This window comes from Protopterus annectens, chromosome 16.part0, assembly GCF_019279795.1.
Source record: "Protopterus annectens isolate FY-2018-M chromosome 16.part0, PAN1.0, whole genome shotgun sequence".
Classification (NCBI taxonomy): Eukaryota; Metazoa; Chordata; order Ceratodontiformes; family Protopteridae; genus Protopterus; species Protopterus annectens.
This window is the reverse complement of record NC_056750.1, coordinates 156,337,793-156,360,030: the sequence shown is the minus strand read 5'-3', so window position 1 is coordinate 156,360,030 and position 22,238 is coordinate 156,337,793. Positions and strand designations below refer to the sequence as shown.

The following is a 22,238-nucleotide window of genomic DNA, read 5'->3' as shown; positions in this document are numbered from 1 at the left end:
TGATACTGGAGTATGATGAACATTAAAGTATGCGACTTTGCAGGGTAAAGCTCCTAAGACAAGGTTACATGGGGCTTGCCCCCTGAAATAAATGTTTGTTACTTATTTCTTTATATACTGTACCTGCATAAAACTGTACAGAATCAAGTATGTGTGTGTTGTTCTTGTTGCATGCACATACAGCCCAGGACGTTAATATCAAAACGGAATAGTTTAAAGGAGACGCAGTAAAACCAGAGGTAATTTACAGGACATCTTGTGTGCTTTCAGCTATTATCACTATTGCTGTTATCATCATGATTATTATTGCTATTATTTAATACATTTTATAAGAAATGTTACAGTCTGATATATTACTAATGTTTTATTTGTATTATTAGTGGCTTACAATTGCTAATTATTTTGTTTTTGCTTAAAATAAATGCTGTGATTTTAATCCTAGGAACATTGCAATGTATATTTATTCATTATATACAATTAAATAATATAAATCTCTGCAGATGAGGTCATGCCAGACTCCAAGCTAAAATCTGTGGATCATACCTATGAAAATATAACTTGTGAAGCTAAAGAATCTGCTGACAAAGTAAGTTTTTCAAACTTCTTGATTTGTTGAAACTGTAAATTTATAATACATATCAGAAATAATAGAACCATTAATATAATACTATTGCATTCAGTGGTAACTGCAGTACTCTCAATTTGCATCAAAGCATTATCATACAAATACTCTACTCCCACTCACAATAATATAATTGTAATTTAAGTTTACTTAAGTCATTGCCTTCCATTTGGCATATGGCATCCAACACAATAAGGAACATTTCAAAAGACCTGCAAAATACAATAACAGCACTATGAGGAAAGTGAGGATTTACAAGTATGGATTTTTTTACTTCAAAGGAGAAAGTTTTATGTTTCAACCTGATTAGTGAGGGCATTATACTCAGGGGGTGTAAAGTTCCCCCAAGTTGGTGAGGACAAGGTCAGGGATGTTGGAGCCCCTAGTCGACATACAGACTAGCTGGTCTAAGCAGTTTTATTGACAAAGTGTAGGAATCTTTGTCCTGCAAGTCTGAGGTTATGTATGATTCCCAGTTTATAACATGGTACTTGAAGTCGCCCATGAGTGTGGTATTTGGTTGAATGGAGAATGATTTAAGTTCATTTTAGGCTTCCTGGGTCATAAAGGGGGACCTCCTGCTTGCATAGATATGGTATGGGACTTTGCTTATGGTAAGGTATACATGGAGGAGCTCAGAGAGTGCAGTTTTTTGTTTACATGTCTGGCATTGAGTGGTACCTTTTCTGGATTATGCTGGTTTGGTTTAGCTATGTCAGATGGTTCATCAGGTTGGTACTGCCTAAAAAAGCACCTTGGAGGTTGTCAAGGTTTTTAACCTATATTCAAAATCCATATGTGCTATACATTATTTGTTAAAGTAAACATAGTCTAACATACATATGTAGAAATATTTCAAGCACAGGAATTAATGCCCTTTTAGCCTGTCAATATAACAAAACAGTTGTTCACAAAATAAGTGTCCAGGATGTTCTTAAAAATACCTAAACTAGTAATTACTTTAATGTAATTTGGTAGTCTAATCCATGCATCAGGTGCTGCCTCAGAAAACCAGTTAGTACACTTCTCATTCTTACAGAATATTTTAAATTTCTCCAAGTCTTTTGGGTCTCTAATACCATGACAGGATGGACCCCATTCCCAAGTCAAAGTATGATTAAAGTTAATGAAATTAGTTTTGTTTCAATATTTGATGTTAGCCAGAAGTGCTCTTTGCAGCACCTGAAATGTGCCCAATAATGACTCCTGCAATTTGTATGGGTTTACATGTAACAGTAACATATTTAATTATGGCTGTAAATTCTTTTTTCATAAGACTCCTACTAATACTGGAACTGTCTTGGTATCTTTCTTTCACAGTGCCCTCAATTCTGCCTGCAAATCCTGATATTTTATGACTTTGTGTCTCTCTGTACATAAGACACTGTAGTCACTGGGTGTGGCAATTTCAATGATCAATGCTAATTTTGTCTTCTTTTCACGGACTACTATATCTGGTTTTCTCTCGTCCATCTTTTGAACTGCTGCTAATGGCTGATCCCATGTGCTTAAACTTCATCATTCTCTATGATGCTTTGTGGCTCATGTTTCCAATGTTTTTCAGCTACTGCAGTATTATAATGTTTGCACAATCCTCAATGCAACAGTCTTGCCACATTATTATGCCTTTCTGTATACAGTCCTTCTGCCATTAGTATATCACAACCAGCAACAAGATATGCGACTGTTTCCAAGTCTGCTTTAAAAAACCTACATTTGACTGTTTATCCCACATGTTGAATAGACTCTGTAAACCAACATGTACGTAGGCCACTATCTTGGGCTGCTAACATACCTCTCAACTGTACAGATTTTTGCAGACTGTCCATATTTTTGCCTCAAATATCTGGTCTGTTCCTCATAAAATCTGTGGTTTTCTGGTTAACCACAGAGGATTTAAATCACTAAATAATGACTAAATGAATATATTTGAGTTTCAGACTTCATACTGTTCAGAAAATGCACGCTAATACTAATCCTGTCATTGTAGCAGCTTTCTAAGTTTATAACAGCAGTATTTAAAATCTGTCCCTATTTGTGGGCCTTAATTCCCCCCATTATTTCAGGCTTTGTCCAGATTTCTTGCATTGAGAGGTCGAGAGGTATGGCTGCCAATATTAACCTTTCATCTTTTTGTTTAAATTCACCTCTCCCCAACCATTTCTCATCAGATTGGCAATGCCTAAAAGAGGGACGTTGGGGTTGTCAAAGTTTTAGCCAGTATTCAAAAGCCACTTCTACTATACATGACCTGTTAAAAGTAAACACAATCTAATGTGTATTCAAATAGTATTTTTTTTCATTATAGTGTAACATAACATATTGTGCACGCATTCTGCCTGCACAGAATAGTAACATCAGAACATAAATGATTAACGTTACGCTTAAAGTATAATAAAAGACTAACTCAAGATTGCTCTTTGCAGTGCTAATTTGAAAGTGTTGACGTATAAATCTTTTAACAAGTTTGCTAAATAACACTGAAAAGATAGATAACAGATATTGTATTACTGACTTTTTAAAACCACTTTTACAATTGCACTTGTGGTGATTGGGGGATTGCACTGCGTGACAGTCCAACGTCTGGAAGTTATACTGTAATAACAATTGCATACCACTAAGATGGGAAATCATAGTGCTAACCTAACATAACATCCAACTTCTAGAATGATCCTGTGGATGTCTACCACCATCTGCAGAGTTTAAAAAACAAAGAGGGAAAAATCAAATAGACTGACAGATGTTTCTCCAGTAGCACATATGCACATATGGCCTCACTGCATGTATTTCGAGTGTGAGAGAAAACAAACACCCAGAGAAACATCAGTGCAAACACAGGGAGGATATACAGACTCAAACCAGAGAATATCTTGCTGTGAAAGGGGGCAAAGCTACCTGTTATACCACTGTACTGCTTTATACATATGAATATCTGTTTCTATCTCTCTCTCTATATATATATATGTATATATGTATATATATATATATATATATATATATATATATATATGGGTCTACTGTACTTCATCGAAGAAACACTTCTTCGAAAAAGAACAGTAGACCTACACTTACATGAAAGTGCACTTAACTGGAAGTGCACTTTCATGAAGAATGGTTCAATGAACCATTAAGGAACACCAAAACAATGTTTTTGCAGGGAGGAAGCCCCCCTGCACCCCCATGTGGGGAGCTGTGCTCCCCACACCCCACCTACTTAAATATACCAACTCTGAGATCACACTACAGTGGGGAAACAGGTAAATTCCCTTTTCCCCACTGCAGTGTGCTTCGGCACCTCAGTGTTCCTTAACGGTTCATTGAATTGTTCTTTGGTTAAGTCCACTTTCGCGTAAGTGTGGGTATACTTCTCTTTTTCAAAGAAGTGTTTCTTCGATAAGGAGAAGTAGACTCGTGTGTGTGCATATATATATATATATATATATATATATATATATATATATATATATATATATACATATATACATACATATACCTATATATATATATATATATATATATATATATATATATATTTATATAATTGCATGATTCTTCATTGTTTCACAAAACCAGATGCAAACTGTCCAACATGATATTAAATGCTGAAAACATTGAGCAATTTTCCTTTTACAAGCTTTTCACTAAAACCCACTATAACGCTAGCTTCTAGTTTGCCTGATTAGTGATAATGTTATGGAAAAGATGTTTTTTATGGGAAGATGTAGGCTTAGAGGTAGTGGCTGGGACAGGGTTAAGGCTAGCACCCCTAGTACCACTTAATATATGTTTTAACCCTAACCCTAAAACATACACATACACACACACACACACGCACACACACACACACACACACACACACACACACACACCCACACACACACACAAAACCCATATGTTCAACAATACGAGCATTCAACATACAGAACATTTTAACAAATGACCTTGCAATAATTCTGTCATGCAAAAGAATGCAGAACAGAATGAATGCAACTCATACATACACATGCGTGCATGTGCGCACGCACACACACATGTATGTTTGTAACTGTAATTTCAGCAAAGCTACATATCTCATTAGTGCCTTTTGAGTAAATCTGCTTAGTCAGTTTTGCAGTTCACATGCATATTACTCATGAATTCTGTCCGTTACATTGCCCCTTTAAATACTCCCAAAACATTTAACAATTCCTTTAATTTCACTAAACTCTTGGACTAGTACCGTAAGGTTTTGAATCCATCCCCATTTACAGGAAGGACCAGGGAGCTGAAAAGAAATTGTGTCTGACAATCAGACCTCCAAGTCAGGGAGAGCAATGCAGATTATTATTATTATTATTATTATTATTATTATTATTATTATTATTATTATTTTATTTTGTTGTGCACATTGAACAATGGATCATCCCTTTGCCTTACAATGGATATTGGAAGGGTCACGAGTGTTTGCACATTTTATCAATGTGTTTTGTGGACTTAGACTAACCCAAAATATTTTGTGAGAAGTTCTAAACAGTACTGGTTCCAGGGTAGTGCTAAATGTCATTTACTCCTTGCATTTAAGTAGTGAGAGTTGCAGTCAAGTCCTTGGTGATTTGAATATGTTTACAGTGGACATAGCACTCTGCCATGCAAATGATGTGTCCTCCCTCCTCCTTGTGTTTTTGCACAACCAAGGAAGTAAGAGAGTATCTACTTTGACCATATGAAGATAGTATCTTGCTTTTTGTAGATGTTGTCTTGTTAACTTTGAGTGACTGATTTCCAACATGCGATGGAAGAATTTGCTACTGAGCATAAAGTGATTGAGATGAAAACCTTTGACTCCAAATCAGGGGTCACAGATTTCTTCCAGGAAACAGTGGGATGTATTCTGTGGGTGAGGAACAACTTCATTTGCAGAAAGTTTTATACCTTGGGGTCTTATTCCTAAGGGAAGTTCGAAGGAATTGGAAGAATGACAAGTAAATTGGTACAAAGGCTGCAGTCCTGCAGCTTTAGTACTTGGCTATAATAGCAAAATGAAAGTTGAGTTGAAGGACAATGCTGTTATTTTATTAGTCAGTCAACCTGTGTCCCCATTCATACCAATGGTTACAAAGTTTGCATACTGAGGAAGCAGATGAGGACATTTATACAGACGTGTGGAAGCAGAGCTCCCAACTAACACTATTTTGGAGGAACATTCCTAATTTTACACTTGATTTACCCCTGCACAGGATATCCATATTTTTGGAGGTATGTCCCTATTTTCAGTCTTGACTTCCCCCTTCACACAATTTTCTGAATCCTCCTCATTACATATGAGTTTTGGAGCTGTCTAGTAAACAGGCAACCACAATGCATGACCAACATACTAGTGGCAACAATAATTTAAAGAAAGAAGGCACACAGCTTACATCTTCCTTTTTCTTAATCAAAAATAAATCATCTCCTGTGGTAGAATTTTGCAATACAGTTTATTAAAGTCTACAGACTTTGTGCTCTTTGATAATTTCCCTTTATTTTGTCATCATTCTGTCACTCTGTTTTTTTTTTTTATAACCATGCTCAACTTTATTAAAAAAATACATTCAACAAGTGTACAAAATAATTTTAACTAAAACTCAAACCTGAAATATTCACATGTTCTTACAAACATAAAATACAAGACATAAAAAGAATAAACAGTTCAGAATAAGTCACAATTACCATTCCCACTTTGTAAATCTAACCTGTTGCTTCTCCCAACAAAACAAGAAAATTGACCACAGTTTGTTGACTAATGTTTTTAGATGTTTAGTGAGTGCAGAGTGCCTTGTCTATAGATCAGTCTAGGAATTTCTGTATTTCTGTCAATAGTAGAAACCTTCCTTATTTATAGATTATCACAACGAGTTTGCAAAAATAAAGCCCTTTTTATGAACAATCTTACCACAGTTTGGAAAAACCAAAAGCCAAAAAATATAACTTAAAACTATAATATTATAGACTTTTCCCATACAAACTGAAAAACAGAACACCCTATATCATATGAAAATAATCTGCATTAACTTCTCCATGTCTCCGACATATATCAGTGGATTTCTGGATTTTCTTAAACAATTTAACCAGATGATGGTGACACAAGTGTTTTGAAAATTGTGAAAGCTGCACCACTGGGATAAATTGAATTAGTCCAAGTGCATAAAATCCTGTCCCATTCCTCATCACCAAATGTTCTATTGATCCATCCATACCAAACATGTTTAAGTTTTGTGAATTACAAATAATAGTTGCTCATGTAGTATTTATAAGAGATGGATAGCTTAGGCAAGCGGAAATATCTTGATGTCCCTCTTGAGATAATAATATATTTTTTCTAGTACCTCAAATTTTGTCACAAGTTTTTTAAGTGTAATTTCTGCAGATGTGAGTTCAGCTGTACATATTGTCACCATTTCAAACAATGTAGATTATTAAGTTCCACAAAATCTTTACCACACCCATCTAGTCTATATATAACATTACATTTAATCCAAGAAGTAAAATCAATTGTGGCTCTATTTGTTTTGCTTAGCTCTCTGTTAGGACAAAAAATCTGGACAAAGTCAAAAATAATGGGGGGACAGACAAAGCCCCAAAATAAGGATACATTTAAATATTGCTCTTATAAACTTGGAAAGTAGCTAGAATAAAAGTTCTGTATTACCATGCATTTTCTGAAGGATATGAACTGTGAAACCAAAGTGCTTGTGATTATTTAGTGAATTCAGTTCTCACTGATTTACCACAGAAATCCAGAAAACCAGAAAACCACAAATTGTATGAGGAACAGACCAAAAATATGAGGGAAAACTCTGGACGTTCTGTGAAAATTTAGATAGTTGAGAGGTAATGTTTTGACCTGCTTGTTTTGCCATATGCTTTTTAATAATCCTAATGTAGGCTTTTTTTTTGTTTTCCTTGTATTCCTTCTCACTCATCCTAGGTTAGTCAATATTCTATTCTTCCCGGATCCCATACATAGTTGCAGTCACTTATCTATCATCTCTGTTCCCACATAAAAATGACATCCAGTTCTGACTAAAACCATAATAGTCAGGACTGTGGTCTTGCCCTAACAAACTACACTTGTACTGCTAGTCTCACATACAATGACAACTCTGGAAGTCCCAGCTCTCTGCTTTTGTGGGTACATATATTTTTTCTTGCTTACTCTCGGAGGTTCATTGTCCATTAGAAATGCCATGAAGATTCTGCACCATGTTTACTAACTTATTTTTAAGCACAGTCTGAGGCAAATGGCTAAAAATAAACAAAACTTTATACAGAAGTGTCATCTTGGCTGCCTTTACCCCCCTAAAAAAGTGAGGTTCACTTTACACCTCTCTTGTATTTTTTGTCTAATGAACCCCTACAAATGATCAACATTCAGTTCTAAAATATATGACAGGAAAGCAGAAAGAAGGACGCATATAAATGATCTTTATAAACCTATAAAAAAATAACTACATTTGGTGTAATTCTTCCAGTGCTCTCTTATTCAATGGAAAAAAAAATCACATTCTTGTTCCTACTCAAATGAAGACCGGAAATCTCCCAAAAAGTTTGAGTGACTTGTATAATGCTCATTAAGGCCTTTCCTGGACTATCAAACCATAAATCTCCATTGTCTGTAAACCATGTACAGATAAAATGTGTTAAATCTTGTAATCAAATATCCACTACAATTTCTGTTGAGCACCTTGGTAAAGTACATTAATAACAAATGGGAACAACAACAGGGACAATTGGTGTTCCTTTCTAGTGCCCTACTATAATGTGACCGTATGTGAAGTGCATCCCTCAGTCAAAACTGTAGCAGCTGCAAAATTACAAGGGACTTGCACCATTTTAATAAAATCCTCTGTAAACTCACATTTCCTCATGCACATTCACAAAAAATCCTATTCCACAGAGTCAAAAGCATTCTTAAAGTCCAGTACGAGATCAATTCAGCAGATAGATCATACAAAGTAAACCAATGTCTGACCAGATCAAGTCCTCCTATTCTTCCTTTAATGAACGCTTGCTGTAAATCTTCCAGCAAGTAATCGTGACATTATCCAATCTTCTAGCTAATATCTTAGAATAAATCCTACTCTCCACTAAATGTAAAGAGATTGGATGATATATGCTGGGGGTCTAGCTTATTTTTCCCAGGTTTAAGAATTAAAATAATGGATGCATTTCCATTAGTAAATGACAGGGTTGATAACTAAGCAACTTCTTGAAACAAACCTAAGAGAACTGAGGCAATTTACTTTTTATACTGTTTGGAGAACTCTATAGGTTCTGGGGCTTTCTATAGTTTCAAAGTGTTTATTGCTTTGAGCTTTCTGGAAAAGGAAATAGGTTGTTCCCCGAGTAGATCGATCCTCTTCTCAAACCTGTATAAGCCCTGGTCTCCGTAGATATATACTGACTTCTATAATTGTACACCCTCTTGTAGTTTTATAAAGGACTCTAAATCTGTTGCACATATACATATTCTTTTCCCAAGGTTGATGCATCAACTTTACTTTTATCAATGTATCACTCCTTAACTCTTGCCTTTTAACTGCCAATTTATATGCAGGTAGTCATCGTGATTTAATTCCTTTAGCCCAATAATATCAACTGCAGTTTATCCCATCTGTCATGTAGCCATGTAAACTATAACCACTTGTATTCCTGCTTAAGCTGGTTAATAACCTAAATCAAGCTTTTATTTTACATCCATGCTTCTTATAACCCACTTCTTCTGCTCTGTCTATTATTCAAGCTCTTTCAACTTTATTTTAGCATTTTGTTTGTCAAATTTAGTCTGCTGACATACAAAATCTTTTACAGTTCTCTTAAACTATTCCCATTTTCAACCCCAAAATCATCCTGCACATTTCATCTTGCCAGTACTTTAACATCCACTCACTTGTTTTCTTATTCTTGTCCCTCAGATTTAAAAAATAAAAGATCCATCCATCAAGGAACAGAAAATCTACTAACCCAGAGGCTGCCCAGCTCCAAAATAACCATACTTTGATCAGAAGATATGCTTTTTTGTTAAAGAAGCAACACCTTTATTAAATTATCACTTATGACATAGGCAATCATACATTTATATAAATGAAAATAAACTATATTGACACCATTTTGGTTGCAAACATTATACAGTACTTATAATCAATCCAGTCACTATCAGTCAGACATTACATAGCCCTTTCAAATCTTGCCTTCTTTAAACCTCATTCCTCCTCTACATGTATTGTTCCCACAGTTCCTATTTTTTTTTCTATGTAATTTGCTCCTACCCTTTTCTAAAGATCCCATTTCCAGTTGTTTTATCTCTGTTACTATATTCACTACTTCTATTACAGCTGGTTTAGACTTTAATTTCCATTTTTTAGTAATTGTTTTTTTTTTTTGGCAGCCACCATAATTAGACTCAGCAAGGCCTTACTATGTTTAGGCAATTCTGATTCTGTATCATAGCACAAAAAATAGTTTCTTTAGTTATACCAATTTGCCCACCCAGTACTTCTGCTATAATAGTCTGCAGGAAACTTTTAAAGTTTGCTAACTCATTACATTCCCAGAAAATATGTTCCCAGTTACCTTTTCCTTACTTATTACACCTCTAACATTTGCTCTCTACTTGAAGACAAATACTTTTGAATCTACTTGGGGTATAAAAATACCTATGTAAACAGTTTCAAGCAAAGATCCCAAATCTTCTAGACTTTGTTGCATATTTAGGGGGGCATACATATACCCCCACTGTATCTTTGTGAACTGGCTGTCAATTTCTCTTCTCAATCCTTTGTAACCTCCTTTGATTTATTCTCAGAGTTATGATGCAATATTTTACATGCTTTACTATTTATTTCTTTAACAGCAGCTTATGTTCTAGAGTCTACTAAAAACTCTACCAGTGATGGTCTTTTGCTTAGCATCCCCCTATTTATTTCTTTTTCCTTATACTCTGATATCAGTCCTTGATAGGGAAGGTAATTTTTAGCCTGCAGTTCAAATAAATCCATGACCTGTTTGGATTCTATTACATTTTCCTCTCCAATTATTTGTTCCTGATACCTTGGTTCTTTTGCTAGTTTTCCTCCAATAAATTCCAGCCCCTCTTGCCTATTGTCTATTTCCGTATCTGCAGTCAGCATTATTGGCAAATCTCCTTTCTCCATTTGCATGTTGGCTTAACTCTTATATAATAGTCTGTATGGTTATTGTTATCCTCCTTAAGGATCTGCACCCAAAATCCCAGTCCCTCGTTTCTTGAGCTTCCCCCCATTTCATCATCATCCCTTTCCTTTTTTTATTATAGCTTTCTGCCTGTGCTATGTATAGGAGCCTTAACTGTGTAGCTCTAAAATACCCCATCAAATTGGGTAATCCCAAACTGCCTTGTTCTATTGGAAGAATCAGCTTATCCCACTTGATTCTTGCTGTCTTCTTGTCATATCTTTTTAGAAACCAGCATGTGTATTCTTGTACAGTTTAAGAGCCAGTAAACTAGCCTGCTAACAACTGTCCCTCCTGGTCATAGATATGTGAAATCTATCATGGTGGGATGCAAAATCCTCCATTCACCAAGATCGGGTCTATATCATATGAGCGAATCGCACATATTGTGAACGCTCATTATATCGAAAGTACTGGACCTCGAACTTCCTATTGTGGGGGGGCTGCACCCTCCCCCTCACTAAATACATATTCCAACTCTGAGATTACACTACAGTGAGGAAAGGGCAAATATCCCATTCTTCACTGTACCATAATCTCAGAAAAAGCACCTGTACGTTCAATATTATGAGCGTTCGCAATTTGTGTGATTCGCTCATACGATATTGACCCAGCAAGACTTAACTCACATGAAATTTTACACAAGCAAGAACTTTAGATAACATACTCCAACTTTAGTATCAACTGTGGGGTCCTCAGATACTGAAACCCACCATAAGAGAAATTGTGCGGGGCAATCCAATGTTTTGAAAAAAAAAGTCTGTCATGCAATGATCTGAATCTTCATTAGGACCACAGAAGTTTCTCACCACTAAAACATAACTATCCTGGATTCTTAGTATCAGAATTATGCATCTCCCTATACCATCCTTTTATTCGTCTATTATAGTACTGCCTACTTGATTACATATTAAAGTTAGCACCCACTTTTATTATTTTTGAATTTACTACACTTGCTCCAACATTTCCAGAATTTTAAAATCCCTTGTAAGTTATCCTCTTTCAGTTTAATATCCTGCAACAAAATAATCTTAGCCTTCATATTCCACATATAACATGTATTCCACCTCTCACACATTCCACATATATAATGCATTCCACCTCTCACACATTCTATGTAAGACATAAGATCAGTTGCTTCACCTGCCTTCACTGCCTGTCACCTACCGTCAGCATTAAGAATCAAAGTAATTGAATTAGTCATTGCTTCAAACTAAAGTTGTATCCATATCAAGTATATATGAAAATAGTGAAACATGATGAAATACAAAAAAAAAAAGAAATAAAAGTTTAAACTGTAACTATAAAAATATGCATACACAACAGCACACAAAAGTTATACTTTAACTATATCAAACTGATGTTATTGGAACAATATATCTACAATTATTTCTCTCAAATGAAATGGAAATTAAGACCACTATGAGGAGAAACAAAGGAGAATGAAAGTAAGTACTATGACCACCAGTACAACCCCCTCCACCTCCCTTGTAATGCCCTCAGACTAAACACCATATGCTTTATGAAGTCATGAGAAGCAGTGCTACTATTATAAGAGAATAAAAAAAGCAGTAGTTGGAACATTAAGTGGCAACTAATACAGATAAAATGCCCATTCTTACTTAGACTCTTATAGTCGAGTTCCATCATTAATGTAAAGAATGGCTTGGTGCTTTCGGAGCTAGTATAAGCCATTCATTCATAGGTTCATAGGTTCATAGGTTTATACTAGGCTATCTGCCCTAAGGCATTTATAAGCCTAGCCCAAATTTTTGTGGCTTACGCCACCCCTTATATGAAAAAATACTGTGCCCATTAGTTTGTTGTGCCTCTGTCCAGCAGTGACACAGAGATGATTCCCGGGGTAACCCTACGATCTCCCATCCACAGGTCAAGATTTCTCTTGAACAGAGCCAGCGAGGTGCTCTGCCTCACATGGACCGGGATTTTATTCCACAGCATAGGGAGTCTCTGAGTGATAAATCTATCCCTCCAGCACGTCCAATTTATATCCGTGCTAAGGTTTAAGTCGCTTGCTCTAGTGGTTTTGGTGGAACCTTATTTATAAGACATAAATCCAGGTGATACTTATCAAAAAGAAAAAAACAGATCATCATGAAATATCCACAAAGTCCTTTGGATCCTTCACCATATGACTTACAGTGTCCCCCAAAAATGTGATCATGGTCTTTCTGGGAAATCTCAATCAGTGCAAAGTCAGGAGTGTCAAACTCAGTGTTTGTGATATCCATCTGGGACCATGAGGTAACACAGCCTCAAATCAATTCCTGAGTGGGACGTTTCAATGAAATGTTGGTATCAACCTCGACTCCATTAACTCTCTCATATTCTTCATCAGGTTGATACACCCACAAGTGGCTCAAGCATCCTGGTCCTGATGCTCACCAACATGGGTGACCGCTGCACCAGCCCTAGTGTGTGGCCATCTCTAGTGAGGTATGACCACAAATCAGTCTCACTAGAAGTAACTGTAACACAAGACCCCCCCCCAATAGCAACAACTAGACTAAAAAAACTTTGGCAAGGCCAATTACAACTTCTTACGTGACGGCATAGCTTTGTAGCCCCCCCCCCCACTGATGGAACAGACACTTATGCTGAGTTATACACCAACGCTTTATACAAGCATCTGTACAATTGTTTTGACTCTATCATACCTGATAGAACCAAAGCAAGATCTTCAAGGAAAAACAAACCTGCCTGGTGAACAACTGCCATTAATAGGCTATATAATAGGAGAAATAAATTGCTGTCTAAGAGTGGGAAGCAATGGTCTCAAAACTGGAAACACTCCCTCCTTAACTTAAACAAGCAAATAAGAGTCCTAATGAAGTCCTCCAAAGCTAACTACAAATCCAAATTAGCTTCCTTAACTAATGATAACCACAAGGCATCCTTTAGTTATATCTGTAACCTCAAAGGTGAGGCCCAGATTTGAACTGAACTCATAATTAATGGTACTACATATATAGAACTTATGGATATAACAAGCCTGATGGGCTGACAGGTTCAGTAAAAATTTAATTCCCCTGTCTCCACCACATATACCCCAAACCATCCCTAACACCTGTTCCCCGCCTAGCATCTCCAAGGAACAGGTCTTAAATGCCCTCTGCAAGGCCAAAAACACAGCCTGTATTGAACCAGACAACATCCCAGGCTGTGTTCTGCATAGGCTAAAACAGGAATTAGCATCACCGAGTACACTTTTCAATCACAGCCTAAGCACTGGCTTCATCCCACTAGAATGGAAAACAACTATCTTCCCTTTGCACAAAGGGGGTGCATCCATGGACCCTGGCAACTACAGACCCATTAGCCTGACTAGCCTTACTGTAAAAGGCCATGGAATGAGTCATCATGGACCTTATTATCAAAGATATAGGAAATATGCAAACGCGAAACCTCACCCAGTCTGGCTTTTTCAAGGGGAGATCATGCCTGTTAAACATGGTGGACTTCTTTGAGACAGTTACCAAAGCCCTAGACGAGGGCAAATCTGTGCATATGGCCTACCTAGACTTAGCCAGTGCCTTTGACACTATCCCCCACTAAGGCATCATTGATAAACTCACTCAGGTGGGTATCAACCCATACATTGTCAGGTGGGTTGCAAACAGGCTCACTGATCGAACTCATATGATCAAAATAGGGGACTTCATGTCAGACATAACCCCTTGTTGGCCCTATGTAAGTAAAATTTGGACTATTAGATGGGTAACTGGAAAATCACCCCAGGGGTTTTACCTGTGTCCTTCTTGGACAGGGGCAGTAGGTGCTGATTTTAGTGTCTGCTTGAACCAGACACCCTTGGGACATGGGTTGAACTTGGCTATGCTTGTAAGGGTCTTGGGGTCATTAGCCTAGCAACCTCCACTGATTCCATGATTTGTTTCTCTGTCAAATTCCTTCTATTTCTATTTTGTGATGATTTACCCAGAATGAAAGGTGCAGACCATTTTCTCTTCTTTGTGTTCATGGCAAGCATCACATTGTACAATAGAGTCCTCCTCAATAAGCCTTTGCCATTAACTGAAAAAGTTACTACCAAGTGCAGTTTCTGCCTCCATCAGTTGGTAAAATAAGTCTGATCATTATAATGGGCCCACAATATAGCTGGGAAAGCAGTGGATCTGGCAGCCTTAATTCTCTCCACTTCCTAATTAAAGGCACAGAAGATTTACTCTTGAACTAGAGATTGTGCAGTATGCAACCCAGAGTGAATCTAACTTTAGCTCCAACAATATTTAGAAATCCTTGCATCTCTGGCATTCCAAATAACCTTCTCAGTGTTGTTATAATCAAATAAATTCACAACAAATGGCCACAGAACATGCTGGATTTATATCCTTAGATTACTCCTGTGGGTCCTGCCAATCATTATGAAATATGCCACCAAAAATCCTTTCCAGTTTATTGTCAATAAACATAGCTGGCTTCACCACCTTACACAAGTTCTGGTAAGCCTAACCATTGAAGATAATTCTGATGAAAATGATTTTCTAGATCTTGTTCTCTAATATTACTCAGAAAGTGTCCCAATTCTGTATATCCACAGTGTGTTCTGTTGCCACCACTTGCAGTGAGATCAAGTCCATTTGATTCTATGTGAGTCATTCCTCAATTGCAAGCAGATTCCGATCTTGTACTGCTGTAGACATATGGAGAGCTTGAATGTCATATAATATAAAATGCAGCAAAAAAGTGTGTCCCAATATTTTTAATGTGTTTCAGGTCTTCAGACCCAAGACGTCAGTCCTCCTCCATAGTATACCCAAATGCCACATACACACAATGCTAGGCAGACTTAGGCAGAACATAGAAAGGAGAATCAGAAAAAGAACACAGCGATATATTGGATCCCAGCAAGTTTCTCAACAGTTTTAGACTTCAAACTGCATCCAATAACTACTGATAATTGTCTATCCCACTTTACCACCCTGCAAAGGCACAAATTAGGGAGAATAAGATGGCAGCTAAGGCATTCAGATCTTCACCATTAAACAGCCTCATGTGGACTACATTTTTAAACATTTATTTCATAGTAGTGTCCCGCATTTCTACTGGAAGACTGAAGAGTTATATTTTATTCTGTATACATGAGTTTATGCTAATTAGATGTCTAGATTTATGGTTTGATGTACATATTTTTGAGGGTCTATATTATAACATCGAAATCTACAAAGATCGAATGTTATAATATTGAACCCTAAACACCGAAATCCGCAAACATCGAACAGTCAAAATAGCATTTTTTTTCCCAGGGGAAAAAAATCACTATTCCGAGAAACATACACACAACACAAACACACACAAAAAACAGCAATCTACACACATACACTTAAAATCCTACACCTAAACCTAAACTAAACTTTACATACACTACTAGCTATCCACTTACCTTAACCCAAACCTAACCCTAAGGTCTGTCACTATCGCACACTCACCTCACCCGCGCCCTAACTCACCTAACCCACCCCCTAACCCTAACCTACACACAACCGCACACTTACCTGACCCGCGCCCTAACCCTAACTCACCTAACCTGCCCCCTAACCCTAACCTACACACAATCACACACTTACCTGAAACCGACCCATAACGCTCCAACATATCGAACGCTGAAAACAGCGAAGCCACTGCAACGGCCCACCAAATTCTTTCCCTAGGAAAGAATTCGGTGTCCTGCATCTTCACTGTTTTCAGCGTTTGAAAAAACTGGTTCGATATTATAACATTCGAACTTTATAAAATTCGACGTTATAATATAGACCCTATTTTTGAATGGCCTTTGGTCCTGTTTTCAACATCTGCAGGTTATGAACTATAGCAGGAAGTAGGTGCTTTAATTAAGTGACGTTTATTAGTAAATACTTTAACTAGTAACACTAAATAGTCTGGCCTTACTAGTTAGGCCCTAATGAAAGAAATACTTCAAGGAATCTGTAAAATCCAGTGGGACAAAGAGAACTGAGATTTACAACAGGACTCTATTATCAAACAAATCTAACAGTTTCCTTGAATGCATGACAAGGACAGCTGAAAAGACAGAGCGGATGTGGATGTAGCATATTCTGACATTACGAAGATATTTAACGTGTTGTCATGCAAAAATTTAGTGAACAGATCTGCTTCATGTGGAGTAGATTAAAGGGAGGTATTGAGAAAAAAAGGCTAGATTATAATACAGTGGTAGACAGAATGACTGGGGTCCACTCTGATGAAGGAATGGGCTAGCAATGTCATAACAGAGGGGTCAATAGTGTGGAAAGCTGGGCTCAGTACTGGGAAAACCCTTTTAATGTTTGTAGCATTTTAGAAAGTTGAAAAAGTAAAAGTGTGTATTTTATTCCCTTCATACATAAACTAGAGAGCTGAAACACAAGGAGGGCTAAACATAATAACATATCCAGATAAGAAAAAAGTATGCATCTGTGAAAGCTTAAATTCACTGTCTAAATCTGCAGCAAATGAATCTAGTAAGGAAAACAAAGTAAAAGTTAATGCAAGTAAGGGAGAAGCAGGCATAAATAAATCAGATGATCTATAAGAGAAAAGACAGCATGAGAAATAAAAAGGGAAGCTGGGTAAGATGTTGGCACAAGTGAAGGCATTATCATTTTAAATCAAGAAGTTGTTGTCCATCTTTGTAAACACTTATCAATACACTGTTTGTTAACCAGGTGAGTAGGTATGTCACTCAAACCTTTCCAGCAATGACACGAGACAGATAGCCACATGGCAAAAATAATGGTTATACATAGCAGATCCCTGAAGTCAATCTATTCCTACACCACCACAGTTGTAATAAAAGAGATGGAGATGTAGAGATTATTTTCACATGGTCCATATTTTTATACAGGACAAAGACAGTAACTGTTATTTAAAAAAACTTACAAATTAAGAGTAGAAGATAGCATTTTCACAGACATCACAGTTACAGATGTTATGATTTAGTGCAAAACAGTGGTGCAATTAAAATATTTATCTACTTTCCTTAACACATTTACAAGAGTATTTCTTTGAATAGGTGCTCTTTTAGCTTGACTTTAAATCTCTTCAGTGTTTTCTGCCTGTGGAATAATTCAGATATGTGGTTTTGGGATTTAGTCCAATTTTCAGAAATACCTTTTCACCTCTTGCAAGTTCAAGGTGCCTATGTAGTGTGTGATGGTGTCTCTGGAGATGCTACTAATAGAGTAAGATAAGACCCTAAGGACCAACTTATTCCTTAGTGCTGGCTTGTGATGATGTTTCAGTGTTTTGTAAATGGAAAGCCTAAAACCTCCTGCATTTCTAAGGAGTAGAGCACAGGTGTGAAGGGAGGGGGATGGGCAACAGTGTATTTGTGCAGCTGTTAGAATGTTGCAGTGGTAGCATGGTTGCTATAACATTGTTATAGATTCCAGGAAAAGGGGCAGGTATTAGACCACAACGGAAAATGCTTCTTTGTTTAACAAAATACTGCGAGCTACCCCGAAGGAGTTCAAAGGACAATTCACAGTACACATAGCAGCACATGTACACAATCTCAGACTTACCTCAACTCCTGAAACCATTTGTACAGCTCCACCTTTAGGAGGTACTAGGTACTGAAGGCAGTCTGGGTTCTCATCAGGTACTGCTAGCATTACCTAGTATCATATACAGGTGGGGCTTCCACCTCATCAAGAAGACAACTGTACATTGTAGAGGCTGAATTATTTCAGCAAGGAGAGCCCACATTCCCATATGAAATCAGGTGTCAAGTTCTGGAAGACAGAATTACTACATATTCAATAGGGTCTAGTGAAGCCCTAGCTTTTGGATTCCAGCATGGAGTAACTGTTTTGCAAGATATGTCATTTTATGACCAAGTCCTTTTGGAATCCAGCCCTAGATCTCCTGAGATGACATCACCCTGCATTCTGGATCTCCCATTGCAAACGGCTGAATGTTTTGTATAATTGCTAAATGTTTTTGCATCTTATAATGTGGCCCATAATACATAATTTGTTAAGGAGAAAGTGCCTTGCCACATGAACTAAAAAGCATGTTTTATTTCTTCACAGGCCAGCCAGATCACATATGCAACTTTCAACACAGAAGCATTAACATCTCAAAATATTTCATCTACCACAGTCGAAGAGCATCCATATTTATATGCATCTGTTAATGTTTAATGCATATATAGCAATATTATTTGTTCTGTAACATGCATAATTAAATATGCTTTATTCACTGCTTTGAATTCCATGAAAAGGGGATCTATGCAAATTTTACAAAACTGAAATACATATCCATGAAAATTGCAAATGATATCTTGTCTGTCAACGTTCATTCATGTGACTGCTTGATACAATTTGAAAATATCAGAAATATATTTTTATGAAAAACAGCAACCGGAGAGCACAGTTTCTGTTATCTATTGTAGTAATTAACACACTGTAATTCTTCAATGCATTCATTGAACATTAGTTTAATTTTCTTTCTGTTATTTGGAATATGTAAGATGGACTGTATAATTTCCACAATCAGGAATTATGTTAGTTTGATCGGGATCTATATCATCAGATCGAATGTTTAAAATCTGTAATGCTCTAAAGAATGAAAATGCTGAAATGCAATCTTCTTCCCCCCACACCCCCTGCTAAATATATATTCCAACTCCAAGATTGTACTACAGTGAGGAAAGGGCAAATATTCCAATCTTCACTGTACCGCTTTCTCAAAAAAAGCACTTCTAGTTCTGGCAATCTCGTTCTTTAGACTGTTCGAGATTTTAAACATTCGATCTGATGATATAGACCCAGTCTAATCAGTTTTTAGGTCAGTGCACATGTTTTGATAAATAAGAGAGGTTTAATTTAATTGTGTTGTGCAACTGCTGACTGGAAACTGTATACCTCTATGTCAGAAGTATATAATGAAATAAAGAAAGAAATTTAATCTGTGCCACTGGGTCAAAATGGTACAATGGAAACTGAAAAATATTTTTACATAGATAATATGTGAAGAAAATCGCACAGGACAATGTATACTTATGCTAATTTGCATTTTTTGTCAAACATACATACATACAAATATTTCAAGCACGGGCATTATAGCTGTTCTAGCTTGTCAGTATGCCAAAACACTTGTTCCCATAATAAATGTCCAGGCTGAGCTCAAAAATATTTAAGCTAGTACTTGCTTTAATGTAGTTCCAAGCATCAGCTACTCTGTCAGAGAACCAATTGGTACACATCTCATTCCTATAGAATCTTCTACATGGTTATCTGATGATTCTCTAGTACTTTTTGATCACCCCAAATATTCCCAGAGGTAGTTGTCCCTAAATGCCCTATATACCTGAATAAGATCTCCTCTTAAATATCTGTAAGACACTGTACAGGTGAAAATATTTTAATCTTTCATAATAACTTAGATTTTCACATCCATGGATGCCCTTAGTATATTTCCACTGTACTATTTCCAGTTTATTCATGCTTGCTTTCCTATAGGGTTTCCATATTGTTATTCCATACCCAAGTTTGGGTCTAATGTAACTAACAAACAATGACTTCATTATGTTTGATTTCCTAGACTTTATAAATCTTTTTATACAACCTATAGTTCTATAACTATCATTAGCCAACTGGTTGATATGATTAGAAAAACTCATAGCTGAATCTACCCATATACCCAGGTCCTTAAATGAGTCTACAATTTCAATCACTGTGTGCTGTATTAAATATTCACCTTTCAGTTTATGTCTCCCAAATCTCATATGCTTAGTTTTTGATGTATTTATCAACATATTATTCTCCTGTGCCCAGATGGTCAATTTATTCAAATTATTTTGCAGACATGCCTTATCTGCAGCACTTGTAATCAGTTTACCCAATTTCAGGTTATCAGCATTTAGACTGTAGAATACCTCAGATGAAAAAGGAAGGTCTGAAAGATACAATCTAAACAAGTAAGGGCCTAGTACAGAGCCCTCTGGGACACCTTGACTATAACCAAGGATTTCACCTGTCCAGTTGGTGTGTAATACTTGCCATGTCCTATTTATAAGACATGCAGCTATCCATCTTATCAACAGTACATCAATACCTAGTTGTACTAATTTATTGATCAGTGTTTTGTGCATGACCCTGTCAAATGCTGAAGTTAAATCTATACAAATCACATCACAGCACAATTTCTCATTCATAGCTATTATATTGTTATAGAACATATGTTACAGGTGGCAATAGATCTAGTTTCAACACATGCATGCTGATATATGGTTTCAAGTCCCAACCTATCCAGTTCTGACAATAACTTATCCAGTATTACCTTCTCCATTATTTTTCCCCAACATGAAAGTAGACTTAGGGGACTTTATGATTGTGGGATTGTCCTACTCCTGTTTCCCTTAAAGACAGGTTTAATAAGTGCATGTCTCCAATTTTGAGGAATTTCCCCATATTTATATGACCTAGTCAATAATAGATGTAATGGCAGTGTAAGTTCTTACTTAAGTGTTCTCAGGCCATTGTTACTTATTCTGTCACCTCCCTGCACTTTGTTTGGATCCAGTTTGCACAGTTCTTTTTATTTATTATTTATTTATTTTATTTTACATTTGTTAACCGGGCTAGTCTAACTGGATATATTTCCATTTTCAGCAGAGGCCCGGGGAGAAAAGCTCCACATATAGACAAAAGAGATACAAAATAAGCAAAAATAACAGAGTAAAATCTGGTAGGACGTAGACAATGTACATTGATAAAACATAGGACTTCAACATTCTAGACAAAGTAATGGACAACATATTAAACATTATTTAGCATTTTAAAACAAAAAAGAGAAAGCATAAAACAAAGGAAAAGAATCTATAAATTAGATTATATTTTTCAATATAATCTAATTTGATTCCAGTATCTGGAGTTACCTGGATGTCACTAGGACAACTTACCACCCCTTTTGTGGAGCCAAACTGTTTTGCATAAGATTTTGTAAATATATCTAATCTGTTGTGTCTGAGAATAAATTTTAGAATCTGCACACAGTTTATCAATTTGTGTATGTATCTAGAAAAAGGTTTCCTATTATGCTCAATATCTTTATATAAATTTTCTTCAAATTTTTCTTGATCTTGTCTAACGCTATGCTTAATCTCTTTGTCCAGCTCATTTATTTCAGTTTTCAAAGTTGTAGTTCGACCTGTCTTCCATTTCTTATATTTTTTGTCTCTCACCTTAATCAGGTATCTTGTTATTATGGAAATATACCCCCCCCCCCCCGATTTTGCATGCCTAGATCCTGATGTTAAATCTTTGACTTTTTGCACTAAAACAATTTCTCTTTCAAAACTTTACATATTCCATCTGTAGTTTTTCCACTGAACACCTCACTC

At 36.4% G+C, this 22,238-nt stretch overlaps 1 protein-coding gene across 1 annotated transcript in view; it reads left to right on the top strand.

The window, feature by feature from the left end:
* Positions 1 to 20,050, top strand: part of LOC122790374 — a 538,652-nt gene extending 518,602 nt beyond the window's left edge. The window contains exons 10-11 of the mRNA XM_044057888.1: positions 501 to 586; positions 18,925 to 20,050. Of these exons, the coding sequence (XP_043913823.1) occupies positions 501 to 586; positions 18,925 to 19,035 (197 nt within the window). The 3' untranslated portion in view covers positions 19,036 to 20,050. The remainder of the gene's footprint in view (positions 1 to 500; positions 587 to 18,924) is intronic.
* Positions 20,051 to 22,238: the final 2,188 nt, after the last annotated feature.